The sequence below is a fragment of the Aulonocara stuartgranti genome (assembly GCF_965226115.1).
Source record: "Aulonocara stuartgranti genome assembly, chromosome: 22".
Classification (NCBI taxonomy): domain Eukaryota; kingdom Metazoa; phylum Chordata; class Actinopteri; order Cichliformes; family Cichlidae; genus Aulonocara; species Aulonocara stuartgranti.
The window spans coordinates 12,959,373-12,987,225 of record NC_138957.1 but is presented as its reverse complement, the minus strand read 5'-3'; the positions used below and the strand labels follow the sequence as shown (position 1 = coordinate 12,987,225).

General features: G+C 40.6%; 3 protein-coding genes across 3 annotated transcripts; all 3 read right to left on the bottom strand.

The window, feature by feature from the left end:
• Window positions 1-3,287: 3,287 nt before the first annotated feature.
• Window positions 3,288-7,050, bottom strand: LOC309699395 (coagulation factor XI-like). The gene is made up of 9 exons (XM_082522416.1): window positions 6,973-7,050; window positions 6,642-6,798; window positions 5,902-6,011; window positions 5,633-5,795; window positions 5,293-5,411; window positions 4,977-5,109; window positions 4,661-4,764; window positions 3,653-3,812; window positions 3,288-3,490 (listed from the first exon to the last, which is right to left on the bottom strand). The coding sequence occupies exons 1-9, from the start codon at window positions 7,031-7,033 to the stop codon at window positions 3,388-3,390; spliced, it is 1,110 nt and encodes a 369-aa protein (XP_082378542.1). The 5' UTR covers window positions 7,034-7,050; the 3' UTR covers window positions 3,288-3,387.
• A 5,771-nt stretch (window positions 7,051-12,821) lies between these two features.
• On the bottom strand, window positions 12,822-15,367 carry LOC309699136 (glutathione S-transferase A-like). Its single transcript, XM_082522010.1, has 6 exons — window positions 15,075-15,367; window positions 14,854-14,919; window positions 14,582-14,687; window positions 13,837-13,955; window positions 13,235-13,320; window positions 12,822-13,130 (listed from the first exon to the last, which is right to left on the bottom strand). Exons 1-6 carry the CDS (start codon window positions 15,240-15,242, stop codon window positions 13,001-13,003), a joined length of 675 nt encoding a protein of 224 aa, XP_082378136.1. The 5' UTR covers window positions 15,243-15,367; the 3' UTR covers window positions 12,822-13,000.
• Window positions 15,368-22,371: 7,004 nt separating this feature from the next.
• LOC309698291 (glutathione S-transferase A-like) lies at window positions 22,372-25,079 on the bottom strand. Its single transcript, XM_082520629.1, has 6 exons — window positions 24,881-25,079; window positions 24,690-24,755; window positions 24,411-24,516; window positions 23,942-24,057; window positions 22,722-22,807; window positions 22,372-22,638 (listed from the first exon to the last, which is right to left on the bottom strand). The coding sequence occupies exons 1-6, from the start codon at window positions 25,046-25,048 to the stop codon at window positions 22,509-22,511; spliced, it is 672 nt and encodes a 223-aa protein (XP_082376755.1). The 5' UTR covers window positions 25,049-25,079; the 3' UTR covers window positions 22,372-22,508.
• Between the last annotated feature and the right edge of the window lie 2,774 nt (window positions 25,080-27,853).

Below are 27,853 nucleotides of genomic sequence, written 5' to 3'. Positions count from 1 at the left end.
AGAGAGGGGAAAACAAAAGGAAAAGATCTGAAGGGCTGTGGTTGAGTGACTGATTTGGTGTAGACGTTCAATAACAGGGTGGGAGGGAGGCAGGAGACAGGGTTACGGGGACTGCGAGGGTTTAAAAGGACAGGAAAAGAAGCAGTGTGAATCACAGAGAGTGGGCCAGCGTGTACGGGGTGCACGAGAAGCACCCGAAAGCTGATGAATGACACTTGCAACAAGCTTGTTTCTCAAAAACATCAGCATAATTGTGCCATGCTTCACCAAAACTGCTCTGCGGGGATGAGAGGGCAGAGAAGAGCCTTGTGTGTGTTTACTGCTGGGGAACGCTTTGATCTACTTCAGGATGCAATGTCTGTGGTCTGTGGTCCAAAAATGTGTGTGTTCCGCAAAGTGCATATTGTTTATTTGAGTGAGTGTGCTTTTGTGGGCTCGAGCCAGTCTCTTGCGCTTTCTTCTTTGTGTGTGTGTGTGTGTGTGTGTTTTGTTGAGTGTTTTGTTTATGCAGTGTGCATGGTCGTGTGTGTGTATGTGTTTGTGTAATGTGAGTATTCAGGGCTGGCGTCAGGACTGAACCGCGGTGACGGCGTGGCTCTCGTGCGATGCCGGCCGGCGGTCGGACCGACGGACAGTGTGGTGGTGGAATGTTTGTGGAGGGTGTACGCACACACATACACATATACACACACAGATACGCACTCAGGCATACAGACAACACACAACACAGACACACATAGGCTGGCTGGCACTATTCTAGCCCCTGCGTGGAGGAGCCAGAGTCACCACCACAGCTTCCAGGAAGGACAACCACAGTCACACTGTGCTGGGTTTCCCACGGGGGAGGGGAGAGAGTGAGGGTGGAGGGATGTGCAAGGAAGGAGGGAAGGAAACTTTGGAGAAAGAAGGAGGGAAATGCTGTGTGTATGTGAGTGTGCATGTAGGGCAACAGGACACGGTGCAAACTCAGTGAAGAAAAGAGGAGGGTTCAGCAAGCAGGAAGGATGGCCGAAACAAATCGGAGAGAGAACAAAGTAAACTCAGCCACATCAATGCATCACAGCTGATTTTTTTTAATTACATGTCTATAGATATAATTTTCCGAGAATAGGAACATGGTTCATTTTTTGTTTGTCTGTGCCATAGACAGGGGAGTAAAAGCCAGTCTTTCTAATGGCCAGCCTGCAGATGACATGCATGCATCACTATTGATTTTTTAAATTTTTATATAATTTTATATATATATATATAACTAAATATATGTGGCTAACATTAGCTTAGGCGACCCCAGCCCATTGTTACTTCTTAAGGATTTTGTGGGGCAGCTGTTGCACTCATTGAAATCAAATAAATCTGATTATCATGAACTCCAAGTGATAAATTCCTCCTGTCTCACCCCACATCTAATTTATCTGGGGTGAATAACTGCCTGTCAGCTAATGACGGACAAATACTATAAACAAAAGGCCCCAAAAACTCAACTTTAAATTTATCTAATGAACAGAAAATGAAAAAGCCATCAGTTCTTTATTTTTTGAAGGAAAATCAAACTGACAAGCGGACCGACTACAAACCAGCTGATAATGTAATAGCCATGTCCATCCTTACTATACAGTCTTTTTCCAGGCTAACCCTAACCCTCAAACCACTGCACCACCGTACTGTTCTCAGGCCCATGTTTTAAAGGTTTAAAGAAGCATTCGGATCCCCAGACGTTGTATAACACTTTTACCCAATAGGGTTTACTTATTAGATAATGGTAGTGCTAGCATATAAATCTAACGTTAAAAAGATCACTGAAAATTAAAGTGATTAGCACAGCCACTGGCAAGTAAATGTCCAAAGTCTATACTGAACACAGTATGAGCACCAGTGGTTTATGCAGTTAATTTAGTGACCTCTGCTGTCAAAACTACAAAGGTGCAAAAGCAAAGGAAGAACATGTAGGGACAAAGATTCATTTCCTTCTATCAAAATGTAATAAAACAAATAAACTGCACAATGCAAAAATTGATCATTTATAAACATATAACAACAAACATTTGTAAACAGTTAAAATTCATTAAAACAATGTTCATCCAGAATTGCCACCTTGCACGTATATTCTCTGTTCACGTCACTGTTTGTTCAGGATAGTGGACATTATATTTGTTGCATGAACTTTAAAACCACAATTTTAGCTGATTTTATGTGAACATAGTGCTGTAGCCCCGACAGCAGTTTCCATTACACCTGTTACTGCAAAGTGGTTCAACTCCTGATGTTTAGAAGAAAGTCCTCCAAATTTAAAACAAGACGGGTACATTTACTAGAACACAGAGAAATGTGTGTATCTGGGAGCATTTGACTGTTAACGCTGTTAACGCTGAGTCCCGTCTGGACTACAAAGTTTCTCTTGAGATGTTAGGATGCCGATAAACATGTTCTTTCTTCGTCCATGGTGTAAAGTATTCACTTGAGGTTACAAACATCCGCCACAAGGTGGAAGCATTGCAAAGAGGAGTGGTTATTCTTTACAAATTTTGCCATCTTGGTCTATGGTTTGTGTCATGTTTATTTAAGCTGGAGGTGGGCTTGCTCTGCAATTTTCAGGCAATATTTTAAAGAGGCCGGTGTATATGTTTATGTAGCTGTTGGTGTTAGAGATCATGTGGCTAGAGACTGCCATGTCCTCACATGTGTAGAGATATCCCATTATGATTTGGTGGTCTGGGCTTGGCATTAATTTGCTTTGTTTCTCCTTTGTTTTCTCCTTTCTTTTGTAGCCAGAGCCACTGCCAAATGTCCTGTACATATTTTCCATAGTATGTTTTTGCTTTTTTCTCCTTTCTGAATGTTCTCTGTATGTCATTAAACTGCTGTAAGAACCCCTTTTATTGTGTCTTGTGTGGCAACTAATTACCCGGGCAGAAGTTTTGGGAGCTTGTTGGGGCTGGAGCATGTACATGTGTGTTAATACAAAACCATAATCCTCCCAGGAGCAGAGATTCCAGCAAATTCGCCCTAAACACAGAACGTGCAATCCTTTGAGAAAACCCAAACAAAACATAAAACCCAAGAGTTCATTTATAGATTGCAAAGGCCTCAGTTAACATTTTAAATGTTAAAGTTCATGTCAGCACAATCACAAAAAACTGAACAAGTGGCTAAAAAGAACATAGCAGCACATTTTAGGTTAGGTTAGCTGTGTTGCATCTAAACAAACAAAAATTTCTGGAACATTTTCCTTTTGGTCAGATGAGACTAAAGTGGACATATTTGTTTAATAAACATGTCAGACAGACAGCTCATGTTTGAAATGATTTATTTAGGTTCCACAAAAATCCCACTGAGAGCTGTGAAGTCTTCAAACTTAATTTCACACATGTTACAAGTAGATCCCTGAGTCTATGGGCAGTTTTTAAGGGAGAAACCCGACACAACATTGGTGACTTCGATGACTTTGGGAGGAGCAGGGATGGTGATGACACGCTTCAGGTAGCAGCGACGCCTACAGTACAAAACCCAACAGTTTAAATTAGAGACTGGAGATATAGTTGTCATCAGATTACAAAAAGTGTGAATACAACAGATTAATAAATGTGACGTGGTTTCTGGGTGCGACGTGAATTACTAGTTTAAAGTGTGCACAGAAGTATTCGTAATACTTCACCGATAACTGCGATCAAAGAAGGTTTCATCAACGTAGGTGTAGAACTGGCAGTGAGGGTCCTCAGTGCATGTCTTCTGGCATGTGTCTGCATCATCCATCAACTCATAGCGAATGTCAGAACCATTGAAATCTACTCCTTCATAAGCCACTCTGGCCCAGTCTGTTAGCAGAAACACATGTCACTGTGCTGAAGGGATGGACACATAAAATATTCCTGTGCATAATTACAGTGTCTTTAACAATATTAGGCTACCTTTACAGAACAAAGCCCAAAAGATGATTGTCTCACATCCACATGTTGTATTAGAGGAAAATGACATAGATTTGGTTTGTCATCATGTCTGAAATACTAATTTTTACATTAACCCTCTCGAGGCAGGCGTTGCCGATTTGCAACAGTTAAAAACTAACAACCCGATTACCCCACATACATATTTCTGTTTTGTTTGAAGCTAAAGAAACACTTTCAAAACAAATCAGATTTCAGTGATGTCAGATCTATACTTGTATGACCTCAAAATCCTCCTTAGTAGTTTGTTTGGCCCCTAGACGTGCATGCCTAAGCCTGTTCTGAAGCGGCCTAACCACATCAGGGCATGCATGTCTAATCATACTTATGAGACAGTCGATGGTGTCCTGGGGTATCTCGTCCGGGATCTGGACCAGTGCAACCTGACAATGTGGGACTGAACCATAATGCCCTAGAGGTGGGGGAATCAATTACTTCATCCTCCAGGAACTGCCTGATTGAGTGTTTCTTAAGGTGTTCCAGGTTCCAATAAATTGAACATTTATGTAACAGTGATATAATTCAGTATTCACCCACATTTATTTGTCTACTTTTTAAATTTGTTTGATGATCTAAAACATGTAAGACTGTGAAATATTCAGAAAAATGAGAAATCAGGTAGGGGCCAAATACTTTTCACAACACTGTATGCTGTTCAGTAACTGTTCGCTCACAAACACGTTCATGCGGAGCATTACAGGTTGATTTGCGCTACTCACTGTCGTCAAGCTGACAGGAACGGTGTGGTAGCCCTGAAGTGCTTGTATCTGCCCTGGTGACTATTTCATGTGTGTTTTCCTTCAGGTAACAAACAAAGGTATTCCTAAAAAACAAACAAATAAAATCAAAAAGCCTTAAAATCAAAATGTGTAAGAGGGTCTAAATGTTTGCATATAATGTAGAGCTGTAGAGCTATAATTCTGCACTTAAGTACAGTTTTATTACACTGCCTGTTAGACATGAAAGAAAAAGAAAAACACATAAGATATTTGTTTCACTCTCAGATGAGACGTTGTCTGAAACACAAACAACTACCTGTTATAAGTGAAGTAGGTGCAGCGCGGATGAGTTGAGCACAGAGTCTGACAGTGTTCAGGAGAGGCAGCAGGCAGAGACTCAATGTCACTTCCTGGGATGTCAGTGTTTGGAAAAAGCTTTCTCTGACATACTGAATACAAAAGAGGAAAGACATTTGTTTTGTTTGATATGCTTTTATATTCCCATGTGAAGCACTTTGTAATAGATTCTAGTCTTAAAAGGCCCATATAAATACATTTTACTTACTTACATTAGGAAAACACACAGGCAACAAACAGGAAGTGGGCCGAAAGCTACAACTAGGTCTATGTACCTTTGTCAAAGTGCTGAGTTTGGTTTGTTTTTTGGGAGAATCCAGATGTTACATCAGCTTTTCTTTCAATAACAGGAGTCCTTGGTACAGTCCAACTGAATTTTAGGTAACACTTATACCTTAAACAGAACAAGAAATCATATTCTCCTTTGCTGTTAGAGTGCAAAATATCATGGACAAACATGGACATGCAGTTTAAAAAAACAAGATGTGACGCAATAAAATGCAATAAGATGAACTTTGGGAAATGCAGAGGTGTAGGACAAATCTTTTGTGGTTAAACAATAAATAAATATGGAAACATGTTTAAAATAAATACACTATCCTAACTCAAATTTACCTGACTTTACTATTTGAGAAATTCTGTTTTACAAAAGTGAAGAACTGACACGCAGGGTCCTGAGTGCACACTCGCTGGCACTCCTTGTGGTCACCTGTGAACAAGGACCTGTAGTCTCCCCCGATAAAGTCCATGTTTTGGTACAGCTCAGACAGGCAAGGTTCTGTTTCAAACAATAGAAACATGCATAGAGAAAGGTAAACTGGAGGTGAACATACTTCATGAATTGCTTAATTTTTAAAATGGTTTATTAATGGTTGTAAGCCTACGTGGGCCTGGGCTGCAGGATTTTAGAGAAAAACCAGAAGTGACACCCTGTACTGGAGTCTGAGCACTGGGCTCTCCTGAGGGAGTGGACTTTAGGTAGCAGTAGAAGTGCCTGCAGAGACCGACAAGTGGAAGGAGCCATAGTAAAACCAATATAACACATATATAACAGATCCTGAAATAACATGACATACTGTGCTTCCTATAGCTGGATATGGGTCTTTAGACTTTTGGCTGAACTCTGTGAAATCTTAAGTTGCCATCAGTGAGAGGCAGTAACCATGGGTGAGTATACTGGTATACAGTGTGGGACAGCTCTGTAACATCTCGTGGAAGTTGGGGAGAGTGCCTCTGGATTGGCAGACTGGAGGGATGGTGTGTTCAAACTTCAAGGGGATCAACCTCCTCACTCAAAAAAGTATATGCCATGGAACTGGAGAGCACAGTCTGTTGAATTTTGTGGTGAAAGAGAAACAAGCACAAAGGTGATTTTGATTTTTGTCAATCTAACTTCTCACTCTCACCCAGGACCAGGAGTAGATCACAGATACAAGAAGCAGAAATTAGTTCAGCTCAACTTTAGAGATACGGTGCAGAGAAAGGTCATTTGGAAGGAACTCGTCGCCTTGTTTGGGAACACTTTGGTGGTGTTGCTTAGACTGCTGCACCTTACAACCTGCCACTGCAAGATGGACCTGGATAAGTACGTGTATATATTGCAACTCATTTGTGCCAGTCATACCTGTCATCGTGGGTCCAATCAGCACGAATAAAGCTAAAGAAGAGGCAAGAGGGGTGCTGGGTGCACAGGAGCTGACAGTGGTTAACATCAGGGGAGTAGAGAAATGTTATGTCATTTCCCGGGAAATCCATGTTCAACAGAATATTTGGATTACATGCTGAAGAACAGAAAAGGGAAATATTTAAGGAAACATTTACATGTACAAAGACGTTGTTCATATATCACAAACATTTAACCACACAAAAGTGCCAAAAAAAGCATAATGGTACATGAACAGGTAGTTGCATACGTTTAGCCCTGTCATAACAATATATTGCATAGTGCATCATACCTTGACATAAAGAAGAGCTGAGGAGGGAGAGAAGACCAACGAAGATCAAATGTGTTATCATCTTTAACGTTTAACATCAGAGGAAATGAAACTCATCAAACACGACTACATTTAACGAAAAGGCTGTGCAAATAGAAAATGGTCCTTTGAGCCATCCAAAGGGCAATTTTGCAATCGGATCTATTTGCACAGCCAATCTCTGGCACAGTCAATAACCTGCCCTACAACTAGAGTTTAGATAATTTTATGTTGGCATTTACCAAAGTGAAAATTTATCATGTGCTTTGATTATTGTGTCTAGCTTTGGTTGTTGCCATATTCCATAAATGAAGCTGGCCTCCCATGTGTACAGGCTGATTTTGGGTTCATACTGAAAAGCGTGTATGAATGTTTAAGTAGAAAACTGCAGAATTTAGTTTATTGCTCTTTACTTTCAGACACTGACTTTTCCAAATGCAGAGAACAAACAACACACAAACTGAAATGCAATCACAGATACTAACAGGATCAGTGCCCGATGAATGAAGTGAATCCATCAGCAGAGGGCAGTGATGTTGTACTCTTATCATTATATAATCCTGTTGAACGATACAAAGGACTCCAACTGTAGAAAGACAGACTGGTGTTATGTCTGGAGATTCCCACACAAAGAAATGTTAACATAGGTGGTTAATGTCATAGTCCTGCCCGCAAGAAACCTTGCATGTTTTGCTGTTATGTGTCTTGCACAGTTTAAGGTTTTTCTGCCTTTTCGTGTCAGAATTTAAACATCTTTATGTTTGATAACAGTTGATAACATTATCAGAAAGGAAACACTCAGGAAACAATGACATACAAGAGTATAACAGAATAACCAACAAAGCACTAAAATGAATTTAAAAGAGTTTTGACTCAGTAGCTTGGAGCACCACAGTCTCACCTCCTTTCCTATTTCTCAGTTTGCACACACTTGATTTGTCTCCTTGTCTTCTCTCCTTGGCTCTTAGTCCTTCCTACCTGGCATGTGAACGAAGGCCACTTGGGGAGCGTGGAACAGCTGCATCATAAATTGTTTCATTAAAGCCCAACTACTGCCGTGTAATGCTGTCAAATGTAACAGTGCTCCTCAGTTTTTCTTTGATATTCAGGGCTACATGTAATTACAATTGCAACATGGCTCATACAGTGATAAGATATTATTCCAATTTTGTTTTGTTTTGTTTTTTGATCCCCCACACACAGTGGGTCGAACATCTGGAATGAGTAAAACAGCTTGTGTACACAAAGGACTAGCTGCTTAGAAAAGCTAAAAAGAGAGGAAGGCTGCTTTGTGCAGAGGAATGCAGTGCACTAACTGAAACACGGCAAGTTATCAATGTGACCTCACAGCTAATCTGCAGCTGATTAGCTCTTCCTTTGATATTAATTTACCAACATTAATTTTTTTTGCATTATTTTTTTTTTCCATCTGTATTCGACATCTTAGAATAGATTTTTGAACAGGTTTATGATTTAATCCTGTCACTGGTGGTTTTCTAGTGCGCCAGCTGGTAGTAGCCTTCCAGGTGTGGTCAGTGAAAGTTGCTCCCACTTACTTTACATGCGGATTTGATCCTTTGTTTGGTGTTTTGGTTTGTTGATGGTAATTGTTTGCCTCCTGTTGGTCCCATCTTTCTTTCTTGCCTTGGTTAGAATTTTGAAAACTCACATTTGCTTGCCACGGCTTTTTAGATAGAAATTGCCGCAGTGACATGTTAGAGGGAAACATTGGGATCATGTGTCCTTCCTTTATGTACAAATGATAACCCACTGGCGCCAGTGCCGACCTCTCAATGCATGTAGACATTAAGAGTTCTCGGGAGGGGCCATGCGGACACCTGCTGCTTTCTGGCAGGAAACACCATGCCCTCCCGTGTTTTAAATGCACTCTAGAACAACACGCGGCAAAACTACACATGAGCGGACGGAGGGAGGTATGGGGTCTTCCCACACCCCGTTCTCTGTTAGCCATCGGGGCAGAGGGGCTGGACTGAGGTGTTGGCCTCCAATTGGGATCTGGGATGCAGGGGGCGGCCTGCTTGTCTCCACCCCGGGGGAAAGGGTAGCATCTGGACCTGGACCTGAGGTAGAGAGTATGTTTGGGGAGCGTGATTGTGTGTACAATGTCCATTTGTGTCTGTCTTTACGTTGTGTGAGTGCTGAGTATTTGTATATGTGTGCATAAGGGTAGGAATGCACGTTTGTGTCTGCGTGTGCCTGTTTGTCTGTTTCTATATGTCAGGTCGGATCTCAGACTCCACCTCTCTGGCAACATCTCAGGACTATCTCCCCTCACCACACTCCCTGCTGGTGGCCAATGGCCTCAGGTGTCAGTGTGTTGGTGGCGCCCGTGGCTCGGTCGGGCCTCTTCGGGGATGTGGGGGGCCCTCAGGCCTTCGGCCTCTGGGCCTGTGGCTTTGGCACAGCTCGCTGCGGGCAGAGCCTGCGGGCACACCACTGCAGCCCCTTCTGGCTTCTGCTCAGTGGCTGCTGGGTGACCTCTCGTTTGGGACTCTCCTCAGCTCTTCCCAGGAGGGTGGCACAGTTGCCCCCCTGGTGGTCCTCCTTGGGCTCTCGCACTCTGGGGCCTCTGGATGTCTGGGGCCTAAGTCTCCTCCATACCTGCTTCATGCCCTGGGGGACGGGGCTATGGCTCCCCAGACCATCTAGCAGATCATTACGTGGAGAAACCTTTTGAATACAAGCACGCTGATACACACAGGTGTGCACACAGGTGTACACAGACACAAACGACACCTTTCTTGGCTGCTACCTCAAAGCACATTGTGCGCTGTCGGTCCTGCGTGCTGCATAACAACATTCAATATTTAGTATTTACTGTTATTTACTGTTAGCTAGATTAATGCGATAGTGCTGTGTTTATTATGTTGCTCCCTCTTTTTACTTGTTTTCTCTTTTTCTCTTTTCTTTCTCTCAACAGGTGATCCGTGAGATTTTTTTTCTTTTTAAGTGCCCTTTCTCACTGTCCCTCTTCCCCTCTGTGTTTTGTTCCTTCATCTTTCTTTCTCCCTTTCCTATCCCCCAGTCATGTCTGTCCCATCTGTGACAACTGAAAATAAAATAAAATAAAATAAAATAAAATAAAATAAAATAAAATAAAATAAAATAAAATAAATAATAACAGCAAAGGTCGATCAAATGGACCAAAACAGCAAGGCCGTGATGATCCACTTGGCAAAGTAAATCCATTAGGTATCTTTGTTGCCTTTCAGACATCAATTCTGACGGCTAAAAAACCATATGGGACAGGCAAAAAATAAATAAATAAATAAAATAAATGATAACCCATGCTGACCGTGTCTCAGTCATATATGTGCACACATATAGATACCTCCAAAAACAGTTTTTAACAGTGAAACTTGACAGAGCATTGGTGGCTTTGGTAACTTTAGGATGAGCAGGCAATATAACAACACAAAATTAACAACATTGCGAATTAGACACCGGAAGTACAGCTGTCATCAAATTACAAAAAGTGTGGCTTTAACAGATTAATAAACATAACATGTTTTCTGGATTTAACCTGAATTACTAGTTTTCTTTTAAAAATCAAAAATATATGTATTTAAACAATTGTGCATGTAAGCAACCACTTTTGAACATTATCTGTCCACACACTGCAAATTCTGAAATGTAATCCTTCACGAGCCACCGTAGCCTAGTCTGTTGTCAAACAGTTAAACTTACAGATCAGTTACACTATGCAGATTTTAAATGAAATTTCCAATGAAAATATGCTGAACTTTTCTTTACAAATTGTATACATTGTATCCAAATTATATCCATTTAAATGACAAAGTTTAAATGGAATGTAACTGAAAAAATGAAACCAATTATTTGGCTGAAACTAAACTTTATCAAACTTAAAATGTAACTCTAATAGTGTCACTTAAAATTACTTGTAATACTCAAATAATTTCCATGTGATGTTTCTCAACACAAAAAGGTGGAAGTGCACTTGATAAAAATTCTTCAAACGTTCTTTAGATTTAAAACGTATGTTTATGTCAGATCAACTGAATTTAATGTGACACTTATATGTTAGACAGAACAAGAAATTTATGTTATCAATCAGCTAATCACTCAATCAATCAGTCAATCTACCCAGACGATATACGAGATGATGATGAACACTGGAGGGAAACATAGGTATGGTGTTTAAAAAAATAGCCTCCACCACTCCATCAAAACTCCAAAGCTGAACTCTAGGAAGTCCAGAAAGTCCAGAAAGACGCAGTTTTGCCTGTTTATTCTTTCCTTTCCTTTCAAACCATTTGCATCAGTAATAGTGTAGAGCACTTTAAAAAGCACTGACTGACAAATCTAGACTTTTCTAATCAAAGTTTAACTGCTTTTGTCTTTGAAACTCTCTTGTGTAAAATATAAAAACTAACATGCAATGTCCTTCTCTCAAAAGCACAGCCAGCTTTATGTACAGCTACCATGAACACAAACTTAGAGTTTAGATGATATTGTGTTGGTATTTTCTGAAGTAACTGGGGGGGAGGGGGGGACGTAGAAGGCAACATACAAAACCAAGAGTATGAACTCAAGAACAGCATGCTCTAATTGAAGCATGGGCCACAACGTTTTCTTGATATACGAATCTATGGTTTGGGTGACAGTTGAAGCAAGCCACCACCTGCCCCTGTATCACTTTCAGACCTGCCCCTGTATCACTTTCAGTCACCATGGTCCTGGGACAATAGGAGAAACCAGATAGCTTTAACAGTGTCAAAAGCACGCTGACAAGATGACCACTCATATTTGATTTTAGCCTTCAGTTCTATGACAGCAACCAAACAGTGACAGCCAATGCAAACTGGGAGCTGGTTCCAGAGCAGGGCCCTGAAAGCTGAAGGTGCTGCCACCCGTTCTACTTTTGCATACTGTAGGAATGACAAGTAAACCAGGAGTCTGAAAAAAATGTTATGTTGGGATAGTATGAAACTATGAAATGATACGTGACTATCTAAGACCTTTTATGTAAGTTAAAGGATTTTAAAATTCATTCTCAATTTAACAGAAAACCAAGAGAAGCTGACGGAATAGATATATGTTCTCTTATTGTAGTCCCAGCTAATGTCTTCAAAACATTCTTGGAGTTTAACTAACTAACTGGACTGCATCATATGGCTTCATAGGTAAATAAAGCTGGTAAAATGTATATTATGCCATCTGACAATAGTGCCTAAATGAAGCCTGGATAATAGGAATAGAAATGGTCCTGGCATAGAACCCTGTGGAACCCCATAATCAGCCTCAGCGTGTGAAGAATACTCGCCATTATGGCAACACCCCAAAAAACACAGAAAGCTCATGAGCTCCTTCTTGTTTGGGGAAAACAAACTTGCTGGCTCATAAGAGACACATTAAAAAGAGGAAAAGGAAACAACTCCCTTTTAGGTCAACCGAGTATTTATGGGCCCTGAATTTTCTGAACTACACCTTGATAGAATTGATAGTCTATAACCAAACCTGGAGAAAATACTCACTCTCCCAGTAAATATTCTCTTTAGCAAAATCCCCATGGTGAACCCAATAAATCAAGTTGCTCTTAATTTGAGATCTTTGCTTGTTCTTTGCTTGAGTCCATTATGAAAAGAAATATTTACAATCTGAATAAAAATTGTTCAGAAACAATTATTTAGCTGAGTCTAGTGAGCTGTCTCTCTTTCTCTACAGAAGTTGCAGGAAGGATCATGTCAGTTTTCTTGAAAAGTGCATCCAAACATAAAATCTGCAGTGAAAGGTGTGAAAACCTAAAATAAACTCTAATAGGTCTTTTGTGGTCAATAATATGATATTAATAAAGCAGACAAAACTGAAACTTTTTTTATTGCTGTTTGTTCACATCACAATGAGAATCAGACAGTTTCAGAAACAAATGATGTTAAAAAATATGAAAGGATAGAGCAGTACAACAACTGGAAATACATGAAAAACACAACAGGAAACGTTAGCTGGTTAACCAAAGAGCATCTGAATCTCAGATGTCTTTAAGTATGTCCTGTCCTGGTGTCTCCTTCCAAGTAGGAGGCCAGGTGGCTTTGATGCTGGGTCTGTTCATCAGATTTTTATAGTATTCTGTCAGTTTTGGGTACCGCTCTTCAGAAAGCCTGCAGGAAAGAAAAAAGCTGGAGTGAGTTCATTGCTATTTTTATTACATCCAATCATCTAGCCAGGCTGCTAAGAGATGTTTCTGGTCATTTAGTCCACTTACCCAAAGCGGTAGAGATAAGCAATGGCTGGAAAAACAATCACATCGGCCAGGGAAAAGTTCTTTCCTGCCAGGAAACCGCCTGATGTCTAAAAAGAAAAGGAGAAGTAGTTATGTAAGAAAAAATTGGAAAAAAAGCTAGAAAGCACACTAAGTAAAATAAAAATAGAAAAATAGCCATCACAGGGGGTTATAGCCTGGCTTAATAAATGTTCTGCATTGATTATGTTTCCTTAAAAACCAAGGCAAGATTGACTTTGATGAATAAGGCTTGCTTTATTCTACAGACATGAAGATTAGCACTGCAGACTGATTCAAACTACCAGCATGGCCTTGTTCAAGTAGAACTACATGGATGTCTAAAGATCAATAATTAACACATAGAATTTTGTGTAACACCCTTAAGGGCTAAAGTCTGAAGAGCTAAATTGTTCTTTTACAGCTTGCTGACCAGGATAGTAGTGTTAATGCTGTTAATGCACACCATTTCAAAACCTTTTGTTATTTTACCTCATTTTTAAAAATTGTTTTAGAAAAAACTGGTAGAAATATTCTGAGTTTTAGTTTAGCACGACAGACTGTAGGCATACACGTCATTCACATACCTTCTGCAGGTATCCCTCCCAAAGCTTGACCTCAGCGGTCAGAGCTTCTTTGTTTCTCTTAATGGCAGAGTCGTGTCTCTCTCCCTCTGGGACCTTCCAGTTGTAGTAGATAACATTTCCTAGAAAAATATAACACACAAAAAAAATAAACCAACAAAACCTGACATATAATTATTAAAGTGTATCTCTACAAAACCTAAATAAAATCTACCCACACACCAGCAGGGAATTTTACGAGTACCAAATCGCATGACAAACAAGTGACTTTACATGCAAAGCTAGTCTGAGCATGTGATCACTGGTGGGATTAACATGTGACCTGTTAACATCAGTGTCTGTTATGAGAGTTGCTCACCAGAGAAATGGACTAAGGGATTTCTTATGGCTTAATTATGTGAATGCACAGATCATTAGTGTCTGCAGTGTGTTTTGAACAACTAAAGGTCTCAAGGGGAAGCTGAGGAGGGTTGGTTGCTGAAGACAAGTGACAGTTGTTAGTGTGGTGTTGCCAAGTACAGCAGTTCAAAATCCCAGAGCACAGACCTCTGAATGGCAACATCAGCCAGGTCACACAGAAAGAGATTTAGCAGCCTTGATATATCCTTTACAGACTCACTAAATCCCTGTGGTTCTAATGTTGTTTGGGGTACACACACTGTGATGAAGGAAGTTCAGGTTTCAACAGTTATGTCACTGCACGGCAAAACAAAACTGAGACATATTCTGCATCTCTGAACTAACATACCCATTTTGTCTCCGAATGTGTTAACCTCAAACACACGCTGGAACATCAATGCTTGTTCCGCATCGCAGTCGGGGATCAGCTTGGTTCCCTGTGACTTGTACTTGGACTGTTGGGGGAAAAAAAACAGCAAGAAGCTCTCGTTCTTTACATCTGTGGTATAGTGTGTCTGTTTTTACAACGCACTGTTAAAAATATAATCACAAGCAGCTCTGCTACCTAGGAACTCCATGGCAACATAGCATTTCAAGTAGGGCCAGATTCAGAGTTCTCACCTCTAAGAAGAAGCATACACCGCAGGACTCATTGATGATTTTGTCCCCACATTTGAAGGCAGGAAGCTTTAAGAGACAGTGCAAGGAAAACCATAAACACTTTGTTTGGTTCAAGTCTTCTTATTTGTGAATGCCAAGTGAATACTCCATTTACTCCATTTCAGGAAGACAAATGCTGATTTCAGATATGAGAGTGTTTACATAGTGTGATATGAACCTACCTGACCCCTGGGGTTAATGTCCATGACTTCCTTTGACTTGTGCTCCCCCTTCTCAAAGGAGAGCAGTTTTTGGTTGTATCCTTGCAGGTTCTTCTCCTCCAGAGCGATCATTATCCTCCAGCAGGGAGGAGATCCAGAGCCCCACAGCAGAGTCATGTCCTTGGCCATGATTTCAGAGTGAAGCGCTTAACCTAACAGCTGAAGTTGAGGAAGGTTGAAGACTGGAGCTGCAGTCGATGAAAAGGCTGGCTTTATAGCTCCAGTCCTCTATGTCAGGTTTCCTGGAACAAAGCCCCATCCCATTTCTGTGCTCCAGCCAAAGAGCTGTCACACCAAGATAGCTAATGCCCGTAAAGGTTAAACACGACATGACGTCAACCTGATCCTGATGAATATTTAAGATGTGTATTCAAAAAACAAGATAAAGTGAGATTTAGTAACCATTTCAGTGTGAATTGTCTTTAAAATAGAATGCAGCCACAAGTACTACAAAAGACGTGTGGAGGAGAGGTGACTTCTCTTGCTTTTTATAGAAACTCTTTGATCCGAAGGCGGCCAAAGAATGTGAGTGTACATGGGAAAGAGGAAACATGAAAAAACTCCAGCGAGTCAGGAAAAACAAAACAAAAAAAAAAAAAACCTTAACATTAACGGGTGGAACATTTTTCTAAGACACAATAAAAGAAGGATATAGTGGAAGTTAGAGTGTTACTGCTATGCGCCCGTGTGGTTAGGGCTCTTGCAGCTTTTTGCAGTTAAACCTTTTATCGCTAATAACTGTTGCATATCAATAATTCAACGATTCCTGCAGTAGTTCGTTGTTTTGCTCCTGCTGTTGCTGGTGAACGACGCCCTGAGAAGTGAAACCCGCGGTGATTCAACACTTTGTATTCAAATCTGCACACAGTTCTGACATGACCGATAAATCACAATTACACTGAATGCATCTAATAGGACCGTAATGCAAATAAAATAAAATGTGTATGACTGATTAAACTGTTGGTGCATACTCGGCAGTTTGCTTCTCTGAATCTTTGACCTCTTTGCAGCGGGCACATAAGCAGCTGTGAATATCATTGTATCAGTAAGGCAATGACGCAAACTGTGTGTGCGCCTACATTACTGCAGTTGCTATGTCGGCATTTTGAGTCCGTTTCAAAGGGCAGTTTGTTCGTGCATGCAAAGAACAGTAGTGAATCCGGTTTGATAATAAATCGGTATTACAAAAATAACAAAGGCAGCATGTACAGAATGATAAATGCGCTCTCTCTCTCTCTCTCTCTCTCTCTCTCTCTCTCTCTTTAAATGCTGTTGGTTTTGTCATGTTGAACCTGTTCCGCATGCATCAATCACCCTCGTGCATGTTTGTTCTCCCTTTCACTCCGAACATTCATTAATAACGGAACGTTATGTTTTTGTGTTTGGTGTTTAGAAAAGAAAAGTTTTTTTGAAGTATTTTGAAAAAAAAAATCCCAATATTTTACTTTTATTTTGGAATATCAAGCAAAACTACTCATAAGGTTATGAGAGAGTTCCTGTATTTAAGCATGTAAACTCAATGTATTCTAGTACACAGCTTAAACTAAATTCATAACTTGTACATGACTGCGATACTCGCTCATGACTCCTCCCACTTTTGTTTTAGTGAGGCTTTTTCATGAAGTGACATTGCAACAATCATGTGGTCTGTGTTTGTATGAGAGAAATCTGTGCCATCAGAAAATGAATTTGAATAAGTTAAATTCGAATTTGAATTGCTCGGATTTAACGTGAATTGTAACTTGAATAAATGCTTTTAAAAACTGAATATGAATTAGCCTAATTTGAACTAAAATTGAATTTTATAGTTTGAAAATGAATTCATTTGCTTTGTAATTGTATTTTATTGTTTAAAAATTTAGCTCTCGAATAATTTCAGATTCACTTCTCACCATTCAGTTTCAGTTCTACAATTCAATTTCAGTTCCAAAATTCAGTTTTTTGGGGACTTACATCCGGTTCTGGTTCAAGAGTAATCGAGCGCAGATTAATAGAACTACGTTTTACTAGCGGACGGAAAGTGTTACTGACGGGAATCTACAGCGTCTTGAGCTGAATTAAGACTTCAGAAGTCATTCATCATGTCGATTGACCAGCGGATAAACTCTCAGGTTGGTAATAAATGTATTACATGTATAAGGGATGCTGTGTAAGACATAAATAAAGCTAAAATACAAAGGTTTGGACACCGTTTTGATGTTTCCCTACTGTAGGGGTCTCTGCAAGCATACAGGGCTCTGACAGGGTACAAGATGACAACTTTGGAATTCTACTAGAAACAGTCGATCATATTTGTTTGTCAAAGCTGAATTAAGGGCAAACTACGTTAAATTAGCGTTTTTAGCTAACAGCTACAATAAGCATAAAAGTTACTGTACGGCTATCATTTGTTAACATGACGCTTGTTCTTATACATGTAATACATACATTCATTTTCAAACTATAAAATTCAATTTCAGTTCAGTGATGATCATTTTCAAACCAATAAATTGAATTTCAAATTAGGCTAATTCATATTCAGTTTTTAAAAGCATTTATTCAAGTTACAATTCACATTCAATCCGAGCAATTCAAATTCAAATTTAACTTATTCAAATTCAGTTGTTGATGGCACAGATTTCTTCCCATATGTTTGTGTCAGTATGCTGAGATGGCAGCAAAGTATTTAGAAGTTTTGTGTGTACTGATATTTATCTTTAGCCACAAGTTCACACACACATGTTTCAAGGCTTGTTCTAACCTGCAATGCAACTGTAGGCAGAGTAAAGTAGGACAAAGCACAGAGGTTAGCATGCCCAAGTAAACCACAGGCTGCTGGTTTAATTACTACGATCATAAATGTTTTAATTGCAGTTGCATTAAACCCCAAATAAACATAATGAGTAATACATTATCATCAGGTTGTTCTAAAAGTTTCCAGAACAGCCATCAGTTAATCCAAAGCTCTGTTGGGTTAGAGTGAGAGTGCTGACAGAGAACATGTAGATTTAACATTTAAAATTGTGTTTTAAATATAAAAAGTTACAAATATTTTACTAATTGTTGTAAAAAATGACTCGAAAAAAACATGTTTTTGTAAAGATTTGAGCTAAATGTGGAGAAATGTTGCCGTTAATTTCAGCGTGTTTCACTTTACAAACGGCACCACATAGTGAAAGGGACTGTGTTGTGAAAGGGCCGTCTGATTGTTGGGGTTGATTGTTTTCTCTGTGTTATTTCAGATCTTTACCTCACAGTATAAAGCCCCTTGAGGCAACTGTTGTGATTTGGTGCTATATAAATAAAGTTGAACTGAAGTGAATGTGCTTATGTCACTGAATAGCCACACCTGTAAGCTGCTATGTGACTCGACTATGTCTTTTTAAAAAAGCTTTTCTCCAACAGTGAAGTGGTTGAGCATAGTTTACATTTATAAACTGCTTGTATAACTGCACAGATAACCTTTCCTGTGCACTCTGCAGAAACAGCTACTGGAAAATAATGGAAATGACTTTTTGTGATCCTTTTTTTCCCCATAGGACTTAAGCTGGCTCTCCCATTAAGAAAGAAAGAAAACACACACACAAACACACACGTAGAAGTTTGTTTGTGTCTGTAGACAGACTTCCTGATGTATTGTGAGTATGAATTGTGGGTGACAGGTTGATATTTCACATTAGAACATGTACCACATTATTTCTTTAATCACATCAAAAGGGACATCTCAGCAGTAATCATAAAAACAAGAACATTTTCATTTAATGTCCCCTTCTGTCAAGACTGCACAGGTGCAGGATGAATGTAAGGTGGGTGTCTCAAATAACAAATGTGACAAAGTCACTGCAGAGCAGCGCAGACAGCAGGAAAAGTTAGCTCAGTCGAAGATGCCTTTAAAAGTCTCACTCCAACAGTGTCCTTCCTAGCAGGAGGCCAGCTGCTTGGGATGCTGGATCTGTATGTTTTTTGTACATAAATAAAGAGGAAATTTTAAATGAAATGAATTCAACTTCAAGGCTGGGCGTGTTGGGGAGTTCAAAGACGATCTTCTGCAAACCTTGGTTGTAACGTGTGGTTACATTAGTTGCTGTTCCTCTCAGATCAAATGTGTCAAGCTGTTCTTCTCTGAACTCTGGCCTCAATATGACTGTTCTGTCCTTGCAGTGAGTTTCCATTTTTTAAACTTGACAGATCACTTACACTATGAAGATTTTCAATGGAAACAAGACTCACCTTGTCTTTACACCAACACACACGCACGCACACACACGCACACACACGCACACACACAGGTCACCGTGTTTTCTGTTTTCTCTCTAGGCTGAGTCCACATGGTGAAAAAAGAGAATCCAGCAGCAGAGGGCAGTGAGGTTTTATATTCAGCGGGAACAAATTGTTTTCCGTGTGTGCCACACTTCTTTTCAAAGATAAAACGATTTCGCAAAGGAAACAGCGTAGTATTCTCAATAATTTCTCCTCTGGCAATTCCCACATTTGTTTTAGGAATTAAAGCATCCTTAAAAATGGCATAGCCTTTCTGGATCACAGGCTGGAGGAAAGAGGACAGAAAAGTTGAGGAGGCACACATTAGAAAATAAATAAAGCCTTGAGTAGATTTCTCCACAATACAGCAGGCGGAAATGCTGTAGTGACGTCAGAAACATGGCCGGTTCAGTTTCTTGCTCAGTTACCTGCTCAGGTTGCAGGTCATGCATTAGCTCAGCCATCAGTTCGGCTATTTACTCCACCACCTATTCAGCGATCACCTTCATCTGCTCCTCCTGTACAGCAAATTATGTCAATACAATCCGTAAAGGACTGTTTTGCAACCACTAATTCAAAGCAGAGAGACAAACCTGTTAAGACTATTTCGTTCCTCAAAAGGTGGCCTGCTTGGAGACAGTAACTCTCTCCAGGGCTTCCCCAGAGACTGAGTTTCAACCCTTAGCCGACTCTGGACCCCTGGAGGCTAAGAAGCCAGCTGAGGACTGCACCCTGCTGTCGTTGCCAGAGCAGAGTAAAAGCCCTGCGCAGCTCCAGCCTGCTTTGTGTTTGCCAGAGGTATCTCAGCCTGCTGGTTCCGTTCTGATCCTGCTGAAGGTCCCTTCACCTGCTGGTTCTGTCCTGTTCAGGAGGTCCCTTCACCTGCCAGTTTACGTTCCAGCTGGAAGGTCTGAGGGGCCTGTCCAGCCATCTGCCTCCACTGGAGGGTCCAAGGGGCCCTTCCAGTCGTCTGCCTTTGCTGGAGGGTCCGAGGGGCCCATTCAGCAGCCTATCTTCGCTGCTGAACGGTCCTGGTCCTGCCTCGTCTGGTCCTGCCTTGTCTGGTCCTGCGGCTGCCACGCCACCATCAGTTTCTGCTCAGTCTGCACGTCCATGTCCTTTGCCAGAACCTCGTCGGCACTGGCCACTTTCCAGGCCATCAGCTGGGCATCTTCGCCATCATGGGCGGCCTCCTGAACTGTTTTGCTGCCACCGGACCCGTGGCAGGCCTCCTGAAGGATGTCGCCAGCATCACCGCCTGCCGGGTAGGCCTGCTGATCTGCTCCGTAGCCTCCATTGACGTAGTGGTCAGTCTCCTGAACCGCTTCTATGCTGCCACTGCCTTTGGCACGGTTGGCTTCCAGAACTGTTCAGTGATGGACTGTTGTGCTGATTGGCCTCCGGGTTGCCCCTCTGAACTATGTTTTGGACTCTGTTTTTTCGAGCTCCACTGCCTTTGTGAACATTTTGTGTTTGGACTCCTGGGGGTTTCTGTTTTGTTTTGTGTCATTCGGCTGCTTTCCTGAGCAGCTGAATGAAATAAAGCCTTTGCTGGGCTTTTCTCACTGTTGCTGTGGTGTTGAGAGTCCAGCTCAGGTCTGATGCAACCTGCAGTCCCAGGAATCTGTGGCCGTTGGCCCTCTCCACCTCTGTCACTTTGACGATAAGAGGCTGCAGGGGAGGGGGGTTTTTTCCTGATGTCCAGTATTAATTCCTTGATCTTGTCCATATTGAAGATGAGGTCGTTTTCCTCACCATAGACAAGAAAGTTGTCCACAAGATGCTGCTCCTTTGAAGATGCTCCAGTCTGTGGTCTCTAAGCAGCCCTGCAGGCTGGCTTTTGCACTGTCAGTCCAGGTGTTAATAGTCCTGACTGTGACTGGGTTTGTCTTGAGCTTTTTGTTATAGGTGGGTTTTAGCCGGATTGCCAGGTGGTCAAACTTTCCGAAATTAGGTTTTGGTTGAGCTGAGAAGGCATTTCTGATATTGCTGTAGCAGTGATCCAGTATTTTATTTCCCCTGGTGGGGAAGGTAACAAACTGATGCAGTTTAGGCATAGTTTTCCTGAGATTACAATGAGTTTCCCATAAACAATTACAGCAGCGTTTGGGTGTTTATTTTCGTGCTCGTTGATCATGTCGTACATCTCCTTCAGTGCAGCCTCCTCCTTAGCAGAGGAGGGATATACACGACACTCACAATGATGCACTGCAGTTCTCTGGGCAAATAAAACGGCATTAGCCTTGGAGTCAGAAATTCCACATTTTCAGTAGTTTGAAATGATCTTACAGTCAGTACACCACGATTGCTTGACGAGGGCGTCCGTTCCTCCGCTGCGGATCTTGCCACTTTCCGTAGCGCTTCAGTCTGCTCTGAAGACCGTTTAGCCGTCTGGTGTTATTGTCACGCTCTTTGGTTCTGTCCATCAAAAGTTTTGGTGCCAGATATGTGAAGACTTATCAAAGTGTCTGAAATCTACAATTTCGGATAAACATAGTCCACATGGCTCTCGCCTCCTCATGCATTGCTAAGACTGTCAGTGTGAACTGCAAAAATAAAATCTGTCCGGGGCGACCTTATGGGCTGAGGTTTTGGTTGGCCTGTGGGACTTGGGTCCTGGCTGGTGTGCCACCGGGGTTGTGGGTTGGTGTATGCACTGAGGCCAGGCCCTTGCCCAGGAGCCTTTGGTGCATTGGGAGGTGTTCACACAAGTGTGCACACAGATACCCACAGACAAACCTTGTGCCACTGCCTTTCCCCAAGTTCACTTTCTTTCTTTCTTTTAATAAAAAAGGTAAAAGGTTCTGATAGCCCTTATGGTCTGAGAAGCTTTTTCATTTCCAAAACACAAAGATTTATAGCTGGGTGAAGTAACCTCTCTGCAAAGCTGATGGAAGGGTGTAATGCAGATTCTTAACTTGATATCCAAACATCAAACCTAAAGTTTGATTTTGGTTAACATTATATTAACAATAAATATCCCCACTGCAAAGAAACAAAACACAGATGAGCTATAAAATATAAACTCAGTTTTTATTGCTTATTTTGGTCAAAGCACAGTAATAATCACACATTATTGTCACAAATTATATTTTAAAAAATGCATATGAATCACTAGTGCAGTGCAAGGAGTGGTAACAAATGAGCGCCTGAATCTCAGATGTCTTTCAGTGTTTCCTGTTTCGGTGCGTTCTTCCAAGTAGGAGGCCAGCTGGCTTTGATGCTGGGTCTGTTCATCAGACCTTTATAGTATTCTGCCAGTTTGGGGTAACGCTGTTCAGAAAGCCTACAGGAAAGAAGAAAGTCAGTGTGAATTCATTTCTACTATTATTCTATTCATTCATGTGTCTGGTCATTTAGTCCTCTTACCCGTAGTGGAAGAGATAGGCAACGGTTGGGTAAACAACCACGTCGGCCAAGGAAAAGTCCTTTCCTACAATGAAACCGCTCGAGGCCTAAAAATAAAAGAAGAAAAATGTTGTGGAGGGTAAAAACCTAGAAATCACATATAATATAGATCATTTAACTATGATAGATGGTTAACATTTGACTTAATAAATATTCAATCTCAATTATATTCTTAAATTCAAAGGCAAGATTGATTTTGTGATATAAGCCTTATTGCTGTCATGCTACACTGCTAATCACCATGCAGCTGTTTTACATCTACTTCTTCTGCTTTAATTATACCTCATATTTACATTTATGCTACTGTTTAAGGATTTTCTTAAAGGGAACTAAAATGAAGCCTCATCACTCCTATCCTGCAAAGATTAAATGTTTTTATTCAAAGAGAAAACACTACTTTTTCCAGAGCACCTATTTACTTTGTAATTCTGGAGCACATGTGTTATTTATTCCTCCAGATATAAGAATGAATCTTTTCTTATGGACTAAAACACGTTTTGCTGAAAAACTGAATATGGAACAAGCAAAGCTTAATACTAAACAATATATATATTAGCTGTATAATACCAGTAGGCCAGCTCTAATAGTAACTTGGTATGGCTTCGCGGGCCAAATGTAATTAGGCTGCGGGCCAAATTTGGCCCGCGGGCCAGAGTTTGACACCTATGCCTTAGGGCTATGCCTGTAACAATCTGCCTATTGCCATCATATAAAATAATTTTTATATTTTTGAACAATAATTTTTAAAAATATTTTGTCACGTCATTATGCGGGCTGCAAGTAGAAGTGACATGGGCCGCGAGATATAGACACAGGCATTTGAGCTTCTTAATGCGTTTTTTGTTTGGGTTTCCACTGGCGTGGAATTATCAAAAATAGAGAGGGCATAGCTTAACATATGAAACAGGAAAAGAAGGCCGTGTAATCCATTTATTTCAACAAAGTAACTGTATTCTGAATACTGCCTTTTTAATACAGTTACTCATAATTTGTATTTTAAATGTCATGTATTCCATTACTCCCCAACACTATGTGTGGCTAAAACAACAAAACCTAAAAAGAAATTTATGGACCAGCTTATTTCTGGCAAGGTTTAAAATCTACTCCTATGAATTTCCAACGTTTGTATTCTGGGTTTAGTTTAGTCGTTGAGATCGCGTGCACACAGGTCATTCACACACCTGCAGGTATCCCTCCCACAGCTTCAACTCAGCGGTCAGAGCCTCTTTGTTTCTCTTAACGGCAGAGTCGTGTCTCTCTCCCTCTGGGACCATCCAGTTGTAGTAGATAACGCTTGCTGGAAATGTGTAAAAAGCAAAAAACTGAATTTTATATTGTGCCAAGGTGCTAAAGTGCCAAATCTCATGACAAGTCAATTACTTTACATGCAAAATCTTGGCTGAGCATGTGATCACTGGCAGGATTAACAAACATCAACATGGGTTTTTAGTGTTGCCAAGTTCCGCAGTTCAAAATCCCAGAGCACAGACCTCTGAATGGCAACATCAGCCAGGTCACACAGAAAGAGATTTAGCAGCCTTGATATATCCTTTACAGAATCACTAAATCCCTGTGGTTCTAACGTTGTTCGGGGTACACACACTGTGATGAAGAGAGTTCAGGATCAGAAGTGCGTCAGAACAAACTTACATGATTTCTCAACGAGCGCGTTAACCTCAAACACACGCTGCAATATCTGCGCTCTCCCAACCTCGCAGTCAGGGATCAGCTTGGTTCCCTGCGTCTTGTACTTGCACTGTTGGAGGAGACATTAATTATTCTTTTTAATTTCCTAGTTTTTTTACCTCTGTGGTGTGGGGTGTCTGTTTGTACAACGCATTGTTTAACATATAATCACAAATAGTTCTCCAAACTAGAAACTCTGTGGAGACATAACATTCAGATTCAAGTCATCATTTGAGTTCTCACCTCCAGATGAAAGCATGCAGCACAGGACTCGTTGAGGGGTACATCCCCACATTTGAAGGCAGGAAGCTTTAAGAGACAGTGCAAACCATAAACACTTTGTGAATGCCAAGTGAATACTCCTTTTTCTCAATTTCAGGAAAACAAATGCAGATTTCAAATATGAGTGTTTACATAGTGTGATATGAACCTACCTGACCCCTGGGGTTGATCTCCATGACTTCCTTTGACTTGTGCTCCCCCTTCTCAAAGGAGAGCAGTTTTTGGTTGTATCCTTGCAGGTTCTTCTCCTCCAGAGCGATCATTATCCTCCAGCAGGGAGGAGATCCGGAGCCCCACAGCAGAGTCATGTCCTTGGCCATGATTTCAGAGTGAAGCGCTTGACAGGTAAAGTCGAGGAATGTTTAAGACTGAAGCTGGAGTGGGTGAAAGCCCAGGCTTTATAGCGCCAGTCGGCTTTGTCACGATTCCTGGAAACAAGCCAAAGATCTGTCAATCTTTGGCAGGCAAGATAAATGACACTTATGAAGTTTAAACTTGGTGTCATGTCAACCTTATGTGACACTTTTAAAAAAATCTGATTTATTAACCATTTCTGCGTGATTTGTCTTTAAATAGGACTCTAGTCCCAAATTTCACCAAAGGCATTTGGAGGAGAGGTGACTAGTCTTGCTTTTCTCAGAAAGTCTTTGATCTGAAGGCAGAAAAAAAATCTCAGGCTAGATGGGAAAAATGTGACTAAACATTAAACACTTAACTTTGTAGTGGGATATGAAAGTTTGAGTGTTACTGCCTTCTCCTGTGTGGTTAGGGATCGTGTCGCTATTTGGAGTTAATTCTCTGAACATTTTATTGCTAATAACTGTTGCATATCAGTAACGATTGATTAGAAAAAGGAAAAGAGTAAAAATGAATTGTGGTTATATTGAACTGATTCCTGCAGTAGTTCATTGTTTTGCTGCTGCTGCTGCTGGTGAACGACGCCCTGAGAAGTGAAACTCACTGTGATTCAGCACTTTTTATTCAAATCTGCACACAGTTCTGACATAACCGATAAATCACAATTACACTGAATGCATCTAATAGGACCGTGACAATGCAAATAAAATAAAGTAATAATATTTTATTGTTGGTGCATACTCGGCAGTTTGCTTCTCTGAATCTTTGACCTCTTTGCAGCGGGCACCTAAGCAGCTGTGAGTATCATTGTATCAGTAAGGCAATGAGGCAAACTGTGTGTGCGCCTACATTACTGCAGTTGCTATGTCGGCATTTTAAGTCCGTTTCAAAGGGCAGTTTGCTCACACATGCAAAGAACGGCAGGTAATCTGGTTTGATAATAAATCAGTATTACACAAATCTAAAAGAGAGCAAGTACAGAATGACAATTTTTGTTTCTTTGTTTTGTTTTTTTAATTGCTGTTGGTTTTGTTGCGTTGTATTGCAACCTGCTCTGCATGCATCAATCTTCCTCGGGGAGGACATTCATTAATAACGGAGGGACTGCTCGGTGCACTGCTCAGTACAAACAGGGCTGGATTTATTGTATGCAGCCCATATATCTTGCAGCATTTTATGTTTTGTGTGTGCTTTTTAGAAGAGAAAAGTTAAGCCAAAGATAAGCTTAATCTTTACCTCACAGTATAAAGCACCTTGAAGCGACTGTTGTGATTTGGTGCTATATAAATAAACTTGAGCTGAAGTGAATGTGTTCATCCCATTGAATAGTCACATCTGTGAGCTGCTCTGTGACTCAATTTTTAAACTGCTTGTATAACTGCACCGAACTGAAAACACAGCTACTGGAAAGTAATGGAAATTACATTCTGTGATCCTTTTTTCCCCATAGGACTTAGCCTGGCTGTCCCATTAAGAAAGAACGAAAAGACACACACACACACACACACACACACGCACGCACGCACGCACGCACGCACGCACGCACGCACGCACGCACACACACACACACACACACACAGAAGTTTATGTGTAGACAGACTTCTTAATGTATTTTGAGTATGAATTGCAGGTGGCAGGTTGACATTTCACATACAACATGTACCACATTATTATTATTATTTTTACCAAATCAAAAGACACGCCTTGATTAAGTGATATTATGTTAAAATAAGTCTTATGTGAGATTTATGTATAAAACTTTAAAATCTACTGTTTTAGAGAACTGCGTTCTTTTCTGTTTGGGAGGGTGGATGACTATATCGTAAGTGGCTTATAATAAAACATCTGTTGCTCATTTAGTTTCACTTTAAAATCTTTGCACTCAGTAATTGTAGTTACAGCCTCAACATGACTGTTCTGTCCTTGCAGTGAGTTTCCATCTTCAAAACTTGATAGATCACTTGCACTATGAAGATTTCCAATAAAAACAAGACTTATCTTTTTTTTTTTGCAGACTGTAGGGCAAACAACAGTATTTGACATTATTGTATTCCCATTTGCTATAAAGTTGAAATGGAATGTAATAGAAAAGGCAAAACAAGTTATTTGGCTTAAACTAAAGGATCAAATTTTAAAAGTCTCCGTAAATGTTTAAAATACAGTCACTCAAAATACTGGCGAGCTGTCCAGAGTACCACAGCTGCTTGTCAATGAATTCAACCAAGACCACCAAGTCAGAGGATGTCTGGCCCCAAGTGTTTCCCCTTCCATTTACATCTATCTTCAGATGTCTCTCACACAACTGTGTGCACTGCAAAGCACTGAGTCTTTATAGTTTAGCCCGAGCTCAATCTTTCTCGCGAGTGTGTGACTTCCATCACTATGGTTGTTTCCTAAGTCTCACTACTGAGTTGAAAGTGCATGGACTGAAATGAAAAACGTTTGCAGGATCTCGCAAAAATGCATCTTCAATTATTTTCTCTCCAATTTCACTTAAGGGGCTCTGTAGAATCCTGTCACTACTACTTTGCTGGGGAAGCATAAATGAAAAGGGTTCTTATATCTCCTATGTTATAGCAGCAGTGAGAACTTATATTGAAAAGAAATAAAAACAGTTTGATTAGTAATTATTCAGTTTCCCACACAGACACTTTTTAGCTTGGTCTAGTGACGTCTCCTGTCAAATCTGCAAAGCTGCAGGAAGGATGTAATGCAGATTCTTAAGCTGGGCAAACACTGTGCAATTTTTTCAGTCATGTTATTCAGCC